Source organism: Peromyscus leucopus, chromosome 2 (genome assembly GCF_004664715.2).
Source record: "Peromyscus leucopus breed LL Stock chromosome 2, UCI_PerLeu_2.1, whole genome shotgun sequence".
NCBI classification, from domain to species: Eukaryota; Metazoa; Chordata; class Mammalia; order Rodentia; family Cricetidae; genus Peromyscus; species Peromyscus leucopus.
The window spans coordinates 112,233,760-112,249,984 of NC_051064.1; the positions used below are offsets into that span (position 1 = coordinate 112,233,760).

Sequence of the window (16,225 nt, forward strand, 5' to 3'; positions counted from 1 at the left end):
TCCAAGTGTAGAAATATTTGACCATTTCATAACTTGAACATACATCATACAAAACAAAAATAAAAGCAAAGCTCTTAGGCTTTTTTGTTTGTCTTTCTTTTGGTTTTGTAAAACAGAACCTCACTGGCTAGTGAACCTCATTATACGGGCCAGGCTGGCCTCAAACTTGCAATCCCCCTGATCCAGCTTCCCAATGCTGGCATGACACCTGTGTACCACTACACTCAGCTACAGAGTCTGTTTTTAAGCTAAGATATGACACAGTTCATGAAATACAGAAGCCAAAAAAACCTTAGCCTCATTAATGAAATCGCTTATTGGCATTTCCCAAGTAAAAGAACTACTGTTGACTCATTTTTTTTTCTTTCAAATTTTAGAAGGAATTAATGCTGTTAAATATGAAAGACCCAAGTACAGAATCACTCACTGCCCCAAAATTTAATATGGGCTAAAGTCACATATTTTTTTCACTGTTACACAGAAAAGTTCTACCAAGGAAGTGTCTGTGGAGTGATAACAGACGCCAAAGTCCCACCTGCTAACCAGGACTTACAGTTTTTTGGGTTTTTTTCCAGAGCTGAGGACTGAACCCAGGGCCGTGCGCTTGCTAGTCAAGTGCTCTACCACTGAGCTAAATCCCCAAACCCAGGACTTACAGTTTTTAAACCTCCTGATTTAACAGAGTCAAAAGTAGTAACTGCACCTCATTGAGTCTAGTTCTACAGGTAACACAATGCATATTTAATTAATTTAAAAAGAAGTAGATCTAGTATCTAACATGGGTGTAGTCCTGCATCTAAGAGAAAGAGTAAAGATCATTATAAGTAAATAAAATGTAAAATGACATATTTAATGCTACCAAACTGACAAAAATGTGACTGATAAATGTTTCCTAAAAGGTGAATCACTGAGGCATCACTCTACAAAGAAATTACTGGAATCATCTAGTCAGTGGGCAATCCGGTAACCACCACTCAGGTGGCTACAAAAAGAATGTTGCTGACCAAACCATGTAAACATGGGAAGCTCTCAGTCATCTCTGTTCTAAGAGCCAGTCACAGGAACACACAGCTTCACTGAGGGCAGAACAGAGGAGAATAAAACTGCACAGGAGGTGCAGCTGCACACATGTAGGTGAACGAAGAGCATCAACAAGGCCTTCAGCTCCAGTCTGTCCTTATAGAGTACCAGATGCCTTTTCCATGAGAAAGCATCCAAGTCAAAAGCGAGTAATTTGGTGTGTGTGTGTGTGTGTGTGTGTGTGTGTGTGTGTGTGTGTGTGTGTAAAGATTCAATCAGGAGCTTTAAGTAAAGAGTACACAAAGAAAGCCCTACACTAAAAAAATTAGAATTATAATTACTAAATACTCTTGGTTTAATCACAAAGTTACCCATTTCAAGAAGGAACTGTAATTAAAAAACTAAGCTATTGCTAGTGTTAGTACCTATTACATTTCTTCATCCTTTCCCCCTCTAGAAGCCAAACATAAATCCCATATGTTAATGGAAAGTTACAAGAAGTAAAGGTTACACAAACCTGTACCTGTACTATTTGGTGTTGGAGTCTGATGATGTCCCAAGGTAGCTAACACAGGTCCAACAGGTAAGGAAGATGGACGCTGCTCTGACTTACACAACTGAGCAGGTTCTAGATTTGAATATGTGAAATAAGTTAGAAAAACAGCCCAACATATACTCAACAACTGCAATTGTTTGGAATACAAAACTCCAAGGTCTGGATTTTTCTATATGAAGTCAAATTCATGCTATTTCTCTTTATGATCTCTGAGCCCCTCAGAGTCACTGACACTCTCAGCACCAGCACACCCAGTCAGGGTGGCCAATACCCAGCACAACTGCTGCATCCAACCAATAATGCTTCTGACAACAGCGTGTTCCTGAACTCAAACCCTGTAAGATCAGACACAGGGCCCACTCCCCCTCATTAGTGCTCAGTGATAGTAAGTTCATTCTTTTTTTGTTGTTTTTTAGGATTTATTTATTTATTATGTATACAGCATGTATGACTGCAGGTCAGAAGAGGGCACCAGATCTCATTAGAGATGGTTGTGAGCCACCATGTGGTTGCTGGGAATTGAACTCAGGACCTCTGGAAGAGGAGTCAGTGCTCTTAACCTCTGAGCCATCACTCCAGCCCCATAAGTTCATTCTTAGAGTAAAAGTTTATAAACAATTTCTTGTGGTCTTCATGAACAACTTCCTTTTATACAGCGTAGTCTGTGGCTTTACTATGTCATTGAGAGAACACAAAAATATATGGTGCAACAAATGGATTTTTGAGAAAAGAGCTCACTATTATCTCAGGCTAGCCTCAATTCTTGGGGATTCTCCAACCTCAGGCTCCTAAGTGCTGAGATCACAGGTTTGAGCCACGACACCTAGCTTCTGCTAATTATATTCCCTTAACAGTATTAATTATTCTCCTCTCAACTAGCAGGACATCTTGTATACACTTTACATCTATTCCCTTTCTCATTAATGTCTACTGTGGTAAACTATTTATGTTGTTCAGAATTATAAAGACGATCTCACACTTACACATCGTGGGTTACATTGAACTGGATCAGGAGCTTCCCATTTTCTTGGCTATGAGTTCTGAGTCACAGGAAGTTAGTCCTATCAGCAAATCTACACCTTCACGCTATGCTGTCCTCCACCTCTAAAAACTCAAATTCCTTCCATCAACCTCAAAAGCACCACTATCCAAGATACTTCTTTTTTCAGTTCATTTCAGCTATACTATGTGACTGTTATTTTTAAAATATATAGAAAATCTAAGAGTACTGTGAGTAGCAAACAAATGAATTTTTTCATATCTACTACTCCATGAAACATGATGGTTCCAAATACTGTACCTGGAGGTAAGACAGTCTGGGAAGGCATTGTGCTGATCACAGGTTCCAAGGGACTAGGTTGGTATATTGCATCTACAGGATTAATAGTACTCTGAGATAAGAAACACAGCAGAGTTATTTTTAATTAAATGTTCTTCTTATGCTGACCACCCCCCAAACAAGAAAATGCCACATTTCTAACAGCAAAATCCACAGGATAGTATATAGGTAAATTGGTCAAATTGCAAAGGGGAAATGTATCTTTTTATGCAGAGGTTTAAGAGTTTTTCCCAATAAAGCATAGAAAGGAAGAAAAATGAGTGAATCATTGTCATAGGAGGACGCTAAGTAGAAAAACCTGCAAGGCAAGAAAGCAAACAACTACCTCAGTTCAACTCAGTGCTCTCAAACTCTTATCTCACCATAGTATTGCTTCGTGCACCACACCAGTCACTAGATAATGGTCTGTACCACTTGGCCCACATCTCCTGCCCCAGCACTGTACACCACACAGCAGAGTTGCCTGACGACACATTCAACAATGGAGCGCCTTGTACTGAGTATGGGGAAAAAGCCTTCCTTGAGGACTTTTTGGGGGTTGGGTGCTCAAAAGATGTAGTGAAAATGTCAGGATAAGGACAAAAAAATCTAGATTTCTCCGATTCCAAATCAAGAAGTTATTCTGACAGCATGATGCACTTTAACCCCAAACTCCATAGTTTACTTACTTTGTGTTTTGTTCTGTTTGGTTTTTTGAGACAGAGTTTCTCTGTGTAGCCCTGACTGTCCTGGAACACACTCTGTAGACCAGGCTGGTCTTGAACTCAGAGATCCACCTGCCTCTGTCTCCAGAGTGCTGGGATTAAAGGCGTGCGCCGCCACTGCCCAGCCTCACTTTGTTTTTTAAAGAAGGGGGTAGTCTAGGTGAATTTAATTTGCTCAATTAATTAAAAGAACTGATTTTAAAACAGAGTGTTGTTTTGTGGTCCAGGCTGGCCTGGATCTCAGCATGTAGGCCAGGCTGGCCTCAAACTTGTATCTTCCTGCCTCAGCCTCCTTCATACTATGAGCACAGAAGTTTGCTACCATGCCTGGTTTGTTTAAACAAGATCTTTGCTACTGAATGATCCCCAAATGTATCCATACAACTTTAAAAACCACTTAGCAACAAAACTGAGAAAATGGTAGATGGATTTTTTTTTTTATTTAAAGATTTATTTATTTATTATGTATACAGCATATGTGACTGCAGGCCAGAAGAGGGCACTAGATCTCATTACAGATGGTTGCGAGCCACCATGTGGTTGCTGGGAATTGAACTCAGGACCTCTGGAAGAGCAGTCAGTGCTCTTAACCTCTGAGCCATCTCTCCAGCCCCGGATTTTTTTTTTTTTAAAGTATTGCCATTTAATGTCTAAATTGTTTTTCAGGCTATCAAAACCCTTTTCTATTTTAAAAAGCATTCAATCTGATTTTCTTAAATAATTTGAACCTAAGAATTCGAATTCTAGTTAACACAGATATTAACTGAAAAACCAAAGAACACTTACAGATGATACCATGAAAATAATCTTAAATAATATCTAGTAAAGGGAAGTAGGGAACATATTGGAATTTTAATTCCTTGAACTACATAAGCCTCTCATCCTCTTTGGGCCTCAGTTTCCCATAATGAGTATAATAGAACAACAGCCTTGGTTATATAGCCTCTAATGCAGCAGGTCTCAACATGAGGGTCACAACCCCCTTGACAAACCTCCATCTCTAAAAATACTTAATTATGATTCCCAACAATAGCAAAATTACAGTTGCAAGTAGTAACAAAAATAATGCTGTGGTTTGGGGTCACCGCAACATGAGAAATTGTATTAAAGGATCGCAGCATTAGGAAGGTTGAGGACTGCTGCTCCAGTGCTCTCGGGTTCTGACTCTGACAAGCCAAGTTTTGAGGATCAACTACTTGTCCCTAGTGCTCTTCTCTAAGGACACCACGAGTGTCCCGCAGGAATGGGGCTGCAGCTGAGTGTTGGCACACTTGCCTAACATGTCTAAGGCCTTGGGCTTGGTCACCAGGACTGTAAAACCAAAACTAAGCAAAGGCAAAGTCCCCTCACTAATATTTTGATCCGCATGAATGAAAACGTACTATTCTTCCCATTAAAGAGTCTAAGAAATAACTAACTTTACAATCAGGGACTGGAACTCAACTTTTTGGATAAAATATTTCTTCCAGGTGAAATATTCTAATATTAGGCTTGTCAAACAAACAGAACAAATTTTACAAAAACTTTTAAACTTCTTTGCATTAAAAAACAAATATGGGAATTTAATTTAACCGACTGGCATTTGCTTATAATCCTAACTATTTGGAAAATGGAGGCAGGAAGATCCCAAGTTCAAGACCTACAACAGCCTACAGAATGAATTCAAGCACAATTTAGGCAACTTAAGTAAGATCTTGTCCTAAATTAAAAAAAAAAAAAAAATAGAAATGATGGCTGGGGACACAGCTGAACGGTAACTAGCTTGCCTAGCATGTGTAAGGTCCTAGGTTTAATCCCCAGTATCATAAAAGTAACAATAAATTGGACTTTTAAAAACTAGAAGTCCTGGTGTTTTGGACTGAGCTCCTTGCACTAGGCCTCAAAAGAACACAGCAAGCCCAAACTGAAGCATCCGCGCTAGGTGCGGAACAGTCAAAGTGAAACTCCAAGGAAACAAGTAGATGACAAAACTTTCTTCTAATCATAAAAATTCAAATTCTCCTGAGTCCACTTTGATCTATAAGTGATCTATAAGAAAACTAGCTGTCCAAATGGTGGTAGCACATGCCTTTAATCCCAGCACTCGGGAGGCAGAGGCAGAAGGATCTATGTGAGTTTGAGACCAGCCTGGTCTACAGAGCGAGAGACAGGACAGAAAGGACAGAAAGGAAAGGGAAGAAGGGAAGAAAGGAAGAAGGAAGGGAGAGGAGGAGAGGGGAGAGGAGGAGATAGAGAGGAGAAGGAGAGAAAGAGAAAAAGAGGAAGGGAGGAAGGGAGGAAGGGAGGAAGGAAGGAAGGAAGGAAGGAAGGAAGGAAGGAAGGAAGGAAGGAAGGAAGGAAGGAAGGAAGGAAGGGCGAGCTAGCTTACTGGATGCTCATCAGTGTTGCTTTTATTGCTCAGTTCCCACGTCATCTTATAAAATTCACTATTTCTGCCGGGCGGTGGTGGCGCACGCCTTTAATCCCAGCACTCGGGAGGCAGAGCCAGGCGGATCTCTGTGAGTTCGAGGCCAGCCTGGGCTACCAAGTGAGTTCCAGGAAAGGCGCAAAGCTACACAGAGAAACCCTGTCTCGAAAAACCAAAAAAAAAAAAAAATTCACTATTTCTGATACTGCCTCAGTAGAACTCATCCTTTTAAAATAAATTAGAGGCTCCAAAGTCCATGAGTCACAGAAATAGTAATCAGACCTATAATAAAGTTTACTGTACTTTTGTCTTTTTGATAGCATATATGATAAAAACATACACCCTTTTCTTGTTTTGATGGAAAAAGAATAGCCTATGTTTATCTTCAATCACTGGTCAACTTCAGCTAAAAAACAAAAACAAGAAACAAAAACCATTTTACAACTTCCTTTAAAAAGGATAGATGTTTATAGTCAGACAGTGGTGGTGCATGCTTTAATTCCAGCACTCAAGAGGTAGATAGGCAGGTCTCTGAGTTTGAAGCCAGCCTGGTCTACAGAATGAGTTCCAGGACAGCCAGGGATAAACAGAGAAACCCTGTCTTGAAAAAACAAAACAAAACCCCCAAAAAGGAAAAAAAAAAAAAAAAGATGTTTATGCAAGTAATCCTCAACTGTTGGAACATTAATGTATCCATGATAAAGCAATGTGTAAATAAATTATATAAAATATGCATGGGCGGTGGTGGCACACGCCTTTAATCTCAGCACTCGGGAGGCAGAGGTAGGCGGATCTCTGTGAGTTCGAGGCCAGCCTGGTCTCCAAAGCGAGTTCCAGGAAAGGCGCAAAACTACACAGAGAAACCCTGTCTCGAAAAACCAAAAAAAATAAAAAATAAATAAATAATAAATAAAAATTCATGACTAACATTTATTTATTAACAATGTGTGTTCACTCTGTACCTTACAAGAACATGCAGAAGAAAAGCCTTCAGCTTTGTCACAGATGACAACCCTAAGACCCACAAAGGATGGGTACCTTGCCGCGGGTCTCACGTGGTGCGTGGCAGGACTACTGACTGCACAAGCCTGAGCACTATAGCTCTTAGCCTGTATCAGAGGTTCCCATCTTCAAAATAAAACTCTTATGCAAAAGGACTAGTTTTAGAGCAAATTATTCAAAATTGCTTTCTACAAGTTTAAATTTCCTACATATGAACCTTCCCAATGTTCTTAAATTGCAAAGGATCAAGCACATATAGTATGCTTTCTAAAACCCTGCCTATTTTTATACACAATGAATTGGTCCTTAAGGGGGAATGAGATTAAAAATAACCAAAACTTGCATTTGCAAAGGCGTCTTCCTTGGGGACCATGAACATATCCCTGCCCCACAAGACTACCTCAAGAAGGGGCAGATTACACTGCACTTTTGTTTATTCCATGCAGTTGTATCATATCACCAGGGTTTACACTTTGTAGAGAAATAAAAATCCCAACATATTTCATTTGTATTTCAAAAATGATTCCTTTATCTGTTGTCTTAAAAAAAAATTAAAAAAAACTTATAGTTAATGAACCTTCCCATTTCAGAGCAATGGAAAGCCAACAAGCTCCCTCCTCCCAGGAGCCATGAGGGGCTTGTCAAGGGTCTAATGTGTCATCTCCAAGTCTTAGACAAGCCAGCACTGAGCTTCAGGGTAACGAGGCTGCCTACTGTTTCAAGAACAGTCTCTGTTTATCTCTTGAGATAAGGTCTCACGTAGCCTAGGCTGGCCTCAAACTCGCTATGTAGCTGAGGATGGCCTTTAACTCCTAACCCTTCTGCCTCCACTTCCTGAGTGCTGGGATTATAGGTGTCACCACTACATCTAGTTGATGCAGTGTGTGTGTTGGGGGGAGTTGGCGGATATGATTAAACTCAGGGCTTCCCATGCTAAGCAAGAACTCTCAACTAAGCTACATCTACAGTTCTGCTTTAAGAATAGTCAACAGAAGTCACTAACACTACAAAACTACTGATCTTATTTTTGTATGTGCAGTGAGTGTGTCTGTGTTACACACATGTGCCTCTGTGCATAAAAGCCAGAGGTCAACAATGGCTGCCTTCTTCTATCACTCTCTATCATATTTTTTGAGGCAGGACCTGTAGGTTTCTCCCCTACCCTCAGTGCTACAGCTGTGGCTGTGTGCCTGGTTTCTACGTGGGCACAGTGGATCCAAACTCTGATCCTCATGGTTTCATGGCAGGCACTTTACCAACTGAGATATCTCCCCAGCCTTCAAACTAGAAACTGTTAAAATCTTTTATTATCAGCTAAGAAATCTAGCCACAAATTTCCTATTTATAAATGAAATGTTAAGAGCAAGAGAAGGGTAAAAGCTAAGGAGGAATAAGAAAATAACTATGTCAAAGAATACATGTTATTTGTTCTACCAAGAATATATTATGCAACACAGTACTAATGACAAATAAATACAAAATCCAAAAATCAAACAAGAGGAACATATAGATAGAAATGTATTTTTAATAGATGAAGGTATGTTTCAATATTGCACACCCCTCCCTCTGCTTCAATCTGAGAAAAAAAAGTTTGACAAGAAATGCAGCTTGGTGAATGATGCCTTGTAAAAGCTAATTAACCCTTCAAGTTGACACATGCAAAGTGATTCATTCACAGAACCAATACTTAGAACAATTTTAAGACTGCCATTTCCCCTCCAAATGATTGTTGAAAGATGGCCAACTTTAGGAGCTCAAGGAAAATTGCAAGAGTTAAAAACAAAAAGCAGTGAGTAGGTGAAGAGAGGAGTTTGTGCTGAAAGTGAACAGAAAATTCAGACTTCTCCTGACATGACTGGTTACAACGCTGCAAGAGTCAAGGAACAAAGACCACATTAGACTTACTATAATTCCATCTGCGTGCTGCTCCGCATTACTCTGGTCCTTAAGGAAAAATGTTAAAGATATTAACTTCATTCTCACATTTAAGTAATACCTTGTGTACTTTACCTAATAAGAAAGCTTCGTTTACTAGGTAAGTAATGAAGTTAGAACATTACTTCTCTGCTTCCACTGAGATTCTCACTCCATGTGGTACTCCTGCCATCACGGGGAACACAGCCAAGAGGAGTAATTCCTGACAGTTCTCTCTACAGAGGCCCTGACTGGAGCTCAGTGAGGCTCCTACCAAACTTTACTTACATTCATAGCAACAATTAAAATCAGATATGCTAATATAAGGACAGAGACCCTCAAACTTTCTAAGTTTCAACGTACAGTAAATTATGCCAACTCCTCCCAATTCCTAAACTTCTACTGCACTTTACAGGCATGACCCTTGTCTAAACTATGACCTGAAAAACCCAGGATGGTCATTATTTCACATATCTGATTATGACTTCAGAATTACACCAATACTTTTCTAGAGATATATTCTAATTTTTGTCTCAGTAAACTTAATAGCTGTGTCCATGGAGTGATGATGTAACAGCTAATACTGCCTGGTAAGTATTTTATGAACATTCACAGGGTTTTTTTGTTTTGTCTTATTTTGTTTGGGCCTGCTTGTTTGGTTTTTGAGACAGGGTTTCATATCCCAGACTGGACTCAAAGGATGACCCTGAACTCTTATCTTCCGTCTCCAATTACATGCTTACACCACCACACCTGGTTTACATGGGGCTAGAGAAGGAACCCAGGATTCTGTGTATGCTAGGCAGACACTTGACTAACTGAACTATATCCCCATGCCCACAGGGTATTACTACTGTCACCACTGGATGTTGTAATAGAGGTGAGCTCCGAATATAGGCAGCCCCACTGAAGAATTCACTCTTGGCTCAATATCATTTTGTCCTGCCTCTCCAAGGTTATGCCTCAGAGTGTGAAGAAAGTGGTGGAAAGTTGGTGACACAAAATCCTTTCTCATAAATGCATGAGAAAGGACTTAGAACTTTGTCTTGTGGACTCTTCTCTTCTGCACTCCTCCTTCCCACTTGCCTTCTAAACGGCTCTGTGCCCAACATGGGTGCGAACATGAAGAATTGGTAGTCTTCTGGGATGGTCTCATCCATAGGGATGGAAGAGTATCTCCTGGTGAATACCATCTAGAAAGCCATCAAAGATCTCTGGGAGAAAGCACATACTCAGAAAAATCTGAGGAAGCAAAAAAACCTTTAGCCTGAATTGGCTATCTCCTGTGACTAGATAGACAGGTGCGTAGCTCAATTGTCATCAGAGAGGTGTGTCATCCAGCAACTGATGGAAACAGATGCAGACCCACAGCCAAACATTAGGCAAAGTTTGGGGAATCCTGAGAGAAGAGAAAAGATGGGAAGAGCTAGAGGAGTCAAGGACACCACAAGAAAACTCACAGAATCTAACTAACCTGGGCTCATAGGGGCTCATGGAGACTGAACCAACCAGGCAGCCTGCATGGGACTGATCTAGGCACTCTGCATATATATTACAGGTGTGTGGCTTGGTCCTCTTGGGAGACTCCTAACAGTGGGAACAGGGGCTATCTCCAACTCTCTTACAGGCTTTTGGGACCCTATTTCTCATACTGGGTAGCCTTGACCAGCCTTAATATATGAGGAGGTACTCAGTCTAACTGCAACCTGATGTGTCATGTTTTATTGATACTCATGGGAGATCTGCCCTTTCCCTACACAGAAACCGAGAAGTGGATGGGGGTTTGGGGGAGGAACTGGGAGGAGAGGAGGGAGTGGAAACTTAGGTCAGGATGTAAAATAAATAAATTTATTTTTAAAGAAAAGATTATGCCGTATGATTATTGTACTTTTAGAATACTGCAACCTCAGAAAACTACATTTCTTGGGTTTCTTCATGTTCACTCATGTAAAATTGTACCTATTTCAGAGTTTTTAATGAAGATAAAATGAAAAAATACAGGAAAATATTTAAGGGAGAGAAGTCAGCTATAAAACCAAGTTTTTAAAATTAAAGGGAACTCATGGAATCCTTGCCTCACTCAGGTATATACTATAAATGCAGTGTCCTGGATAGATCTGTCAAGTTGACACAAACCTACGTGTAGCTGGGGAGAGGAGCCTCAATTGAGAAAGTATCTCCATCAGACTGCCCATGGGCAAGACTGTCAGGCACTGTCTTGATTAATAATTGATGAGGGAGGGGTATCACATTGTGGGTAGTGCCACCAAGGCAGATGATCCTGGTGGTATAAGAAAGCAGTCTGAGCAAGCAATGGAGAGCAAACCAGTAGGCAGCATTCCTCTATAGTTTTTCCTTCAGTTCTGCCTCCAAGTTCCCTTCCTAACTTTTCAGCAATGGAGTGTGACCTGAGAGACGTAAGAAGAAGTAAACCCTTTCCTCCCCAAGGTGCCTTTGCTTATGGGGTTTCTCACAGTAGTAGGAACTCTAACTAGGACATGCAGTACCAAAGGAAGACATCAGAGAGACTCAGAATGGGATAAGGTAACAGCTATAGCCTTTGCTTTTTCCACTGGCTTAGGAGACATTCCAAAACAATGATGCAAAGAGAAACCAGGTATACAAGTAGTGTGACAGGACAGTTCCACAGTAGCAAGCATAGCCACAATCATCCTCTAGTGTTATGCAGATAATACATATAAATGCTGTGTCCTAGCCGTCCTAGCTGTGGTCTAGGGACTCTTGGCCCAGTACACATATTCTTTACAAATCTCAGAGAGTAATTGCACTCAATATCTACACAATTCAAGCTGATATTTCCCCTTTATGTCAACAACTGAGTTAACTACACACTTGAAATTCTAAAGTCTCAGTAATTCTGATATAGAAAAATTAAAAAATATGAATCATTTAGAAGTATAGAGAAAGAAAATTCAAGTTTGCTGCTCAGATTATAAACTCATGACATTTAGTTTTCCTCTTCTAATTTCTAAACAGTAAACTAATTTTCCCCCAAAACTTTAAGAACATGAAATATGGACTATCAAATGTGCCAAAAATGGTCTGTTGTTAGGCAAGTATCATATCCTCTCCACTGCTGAACCTATACAGGCCTTTGTGACTATCCCCACTAAGAGCAAAAGTTACATGTGACTTAGAACACTCCAACCTGCCTTGCTTTCTTAGAGCCTACCACACTGTGAGGAGGCCCGGGCAGCCACCAAGACAACAATACAGACTACCTGAACCCTACTCCCCAACAACGTTACAACTATGCACGTAAGCCATCTCCAAAGTGGGTCCTCCAGGGCTGAAGAGACAGACGGATTAGCTTAAGAGCACTTGCTGCTCTTCCAGAGGACCCAGGTTCAGCTTCAAGCACCCACTAGAACTCCAGTTTCAGGGTATCTGATACTCTCTTCTGATCCCAGTAGTGGGTTCTTGCATGCATATGGTACACACACACACACACACACACACACACACACACACAGAGAGAGAGAGAGAGACATACAGAAAGAAATTTATCTTTAAATAGAGAAAAGCAGGTCCTCCAGCCCCGAGTGAAGCCAACACAGGGATGGATGGATGAGTAAGGGACAAGTCATGGGACCTGTCCACATTACACAATTATAGGCAAAATAATTTACTAGAGCTATTTTAAGACTCAGTTTTAGGGTGGTTTGTTAAGGATTACTGATATCATTGGCACACTGTCATTTATAAAACCTAGGGTTGGGGACATAGCTCAGCTTACAGGAAACCCCCGTTTGGTCCTCAGCACTGCACAAACTGGGAATGTCTGCACACTCTCGTAGCACCAACAATGGCAAAGCAAAGCACAGGTCACCAAATTCATCCTCAGCTCACTGATTTTGAGGACAGCCAGGGCTACACGTGACCTTATCTCAAAACAAAAACAAAAACAAAAATTCTAGCACAACAAAAACCTAGCACTTCTAATTTCTGTATGAAATAAAATAAACTACTAAACTACATTTGACAATTTTCACTCAAATGTTTGTTTTCATATATGCTATCTTATGGGATATTCTGAATCTGGGCTTATTTGCCTTTCAAGGTACATGAAATCTATGCAAGCCAGCAGCCTCGTCAGTGCTTCATGACCCATCATAAGCTACAGCTCGCTCATCAGGATTAGCTAAAGCAAAGTATCCGGTATGCCTGCACCAGAGACTCCACTGCATTCAAATGACTTAGGCAATGGGCCACTGTCGTCCCACATACATCACAGCATGTGTGCACATGCCGACAAGCACAAGGGCTGTAACTTGGTTAAACACATAAGCACGACAGAGATCAGGAAACATGTCACTGAAATAAGCACGAGCACTTTTGACTAGAATTAGGAACTCCAGTATTTTTAAGCCATTCATACTTTTAAAAAGATTAAAGCATAAATACATTCTGAACTGCCCTAATGAGGCAATGTCTTAATTGTATACCTATGTAAATTCTAACATATAAATCCAAGTCTTATGACATTCAGCAAATAGAGCTGTGATGATAGAAAATGCACATTAAAAAAACCAACAACAAATAATGAATTTGGACCCTTTACTCAGAGTGTAACAAATATCAAAGTGCAATACTGCCATAAATGTAAGAGACAAAATAAAAACAAACAAGCAAAATCTTTATGATCACAGACAGCAGAGAATCTTTTCTTCTGAACACACAACCACAGAAAGGCTTTGAGAGGACAAATAGAAAAAGGGCAGGTGCTAGGTTGAGAAGGGATCCCTCATCAGAAATTGAAAAGGGTGGAGCCTTACTCTCTAACACACAAAACTGTAAGGAAATAAATTTTGGTTAAGCCATCCAGTTCCTATGATATTTTGTCATGAAAGCCTATGGTGAAAAAGGCAAGTGGCAAGTGAGTCCTTGAGGAGACAAAATGCTCTCACACAGAGAAAATAAACGTCAGTAAGCACAATATATCATGTAGCTATGGCCAATGATGCAAAGTTATGAAGAAAAAAGAAGCTAGTGTGATACAGCGATTATTTCAGATAGTCAAGACATTTTGTGTGGCAGAAATCTGAACGATGTGAAGTAAGAGATCACCCCGGTGGACATCTGTGAAAGGAGTCACCCAACAGAAGCAAAGGTCCCTAAACCGAGAATGCTTGCCTCCTCTGAAGAGAAAAACAAAGGCAAAACAGGTCCCTGTTATCAGCAGTGCGATCACGCAGAGGCAGGAGATGAACCTGTGCAGTGATGGCTCAATGCTACAGTGCCAAGCAGTCCTCTCCAAGTGTGAGAGAAAAACAACTGATATGATGCACACTTACAGAGTCACATTGGGTGCCAAGACGTTTCAAAGTTAAAAAAAATTTTTTTAAAAAGGCCTTCACAATGTAAAACTTCCTTCTGGAATTAATTAAAGAGCCAATGTGTAAGAGACTCCTGAATACTACTACACATTCTAAAATACACTGCAAAGTAGATCTGTCAACCTAGACTAAAACATTTCTTTTCTGGTAGAAAAGAAATTTAATAATTTGAACTTCAATACAGTTCAAAGACAGAAAACATCAAAAATTCTTGATGAGGATTAAGCAAGATGGTTCAGCAGGTAAAGGTGCTTGACCCCAAGGCTGAAGACCCGAATCCCACATGACAGAAGACTGACGGCAAGAGAGGATCAACTCCCACATGTTGGCCTCTGACTGCTACATGCAATGAATAAATCATGTAATCAACTCTTCTTAACGAGTAGCTAACAAAAGGCTGCACTCAAAGTGCAGCGATCTAAAGTTCTGATGTCTTCAGAGCTACCCAGGCTGGCCCACAAGTCTAAACTGTATTTCCTCCATCACCACTAGACAGAGTTTTTGATGGCTGTGTAATTCCTCCCTCCCTCCCTCCCACTCCCCCAATATCTGCAGATGCTCTCCATGTAGTCATGTAAATTTAGATCTGAGAAAAATGACACAAAAATCTTAGCCTGAATTTCATGTCTCCAACCCTGTCTTATGCTACTGTGTCACTAACAATGTGAGGTAAAAAAGAGATTCTATAACTGGGCAAACAAAAACATGCAAATGAGTAAAACAGACCACTGATTATTTTGAAACCGTCTTCTACCCACTAGCTACAGATAGACGCACAGGTGTCAAGTACATGGTGAGGAGAAGTCGGCTTTTTACCAAGTGCTTAGTCTCAAATGTATTTCTCTTTCTGAAAATTCCAGGCCTATGGATTTTAGTATACCAAAAAGCTTTCATAAAAGTAGATATGCATTAGTATTTAGCCCACAATAATTCACTGCCCATTTTGTTCCATGGATAACAACAATTAATGAGTGGTTCACCAATGTAGTTCAGTATTTTCTCCTCCTCAAAAACAAATTTACAAACAAAAAATAAAACCTTTGTCAAACACCAATTTCAAAAGTGTATCTATTATACTCTTTACTATGTACAAGAATAATGTGCTAAAGCTTAATACTTGATTTCTAAGAAAAAAATTATGTAAACAATTTAACAAAATATAGCCTCCCATTCCAAGCTGCAGTCATGGTTAAAGCAAAGAATGAGTTCTTTAAACATGCTCCCTTCCTTCCTAACCACCACCAGAAATTACCAGCAAACAGACAAATGTGTGTGTGATAATATCCAAACACAGTAGTTGTTCAATAAGATATACAGTCCCACAATTCAGTTTACTGTTGAAAGGTAATGTTTCAGAACTGAGTTTTGTGTCTACTAAAGAAAAATTCCAATACATTTTTTTAAATTATAAACTTAGAAAGGAAATACAAAGTAAAATGTACTTACTTTAGCAATCTGTAGCAACACAATGCAGTGTTTAATTGACTCTACCATGCTCTATAAAGACAAAACACTGATTTTAGGATCTTGCTGCAAATAAAATAGTTATATGATATTAGAGCTTAAAATATTTTTAAAAAATCAGTTCAATTATACAAAAGAGTAAAGTCTTCAGATCAAATACTCTCTTCCATGTATCATGAGTTCTAATTTGCTGACAGTGTGACAAGTTATTTACTAGCAATTCTATGATTTACTAAGGAATATCACACTATCATTTATACCAAATAGTATCTACTATTTTTCTCTCAAAGAGAAAGTTATGTGAGTCTGATTGGCCTTCAATTCTTTAGATCAACAGCAGCAACCTCAATTTCAATTCTTAAAGCAAGACACAGGACAGGATCTGGTCAGAACACTCAGATCTGAAATATTACTTTGTACATTTTAAAAATACTTGTTATCAAGACACAAATATCATTAGTA

General features: G+C 39.7%; 1 protein-coding gene across 9 annotated transcripts in view; it reads right to left on the reverse strand.

Moving 5' to 3' along the window:
• The window catches only part of Osbpl9 (oxysterol binding protein like 9), a 145,308-nt gene that overhangs the window by 27,828 nt on the left and 101,255 nt on the right, over positions 1-16,225 (reverse strand). For 3 of the 9 annotated variants that reach the window (XM_028888798.2, XM_028888835.2, XM_028888858.2), the window contains 4 exons: positions 15,746-15,796; positions 8,934-8,972; positions 2,877-2,967; positions 1,538-1,648 (listed from right to left, as the gene is read on the reverse strand). In XM_028888798.2, the coding sequence (XP_028744631.1) occupies positions 1,538-1,648; positions 2,877-2,967; positions 8,934-8,972; positions 15,746-15,796 (292 nt within the window). The remainder of the gene's footprint in view (positions 1-1,537; positions 1,649-2,876; positions 2,968-8,933; positions 8,973-15,745; positions 15,797-16,225) is intronic. The other 6 variants (XM_028888842.2, XM_028888805.2, XM_028888863.2 and 3 more) reach the window with 3 other exon arrangements.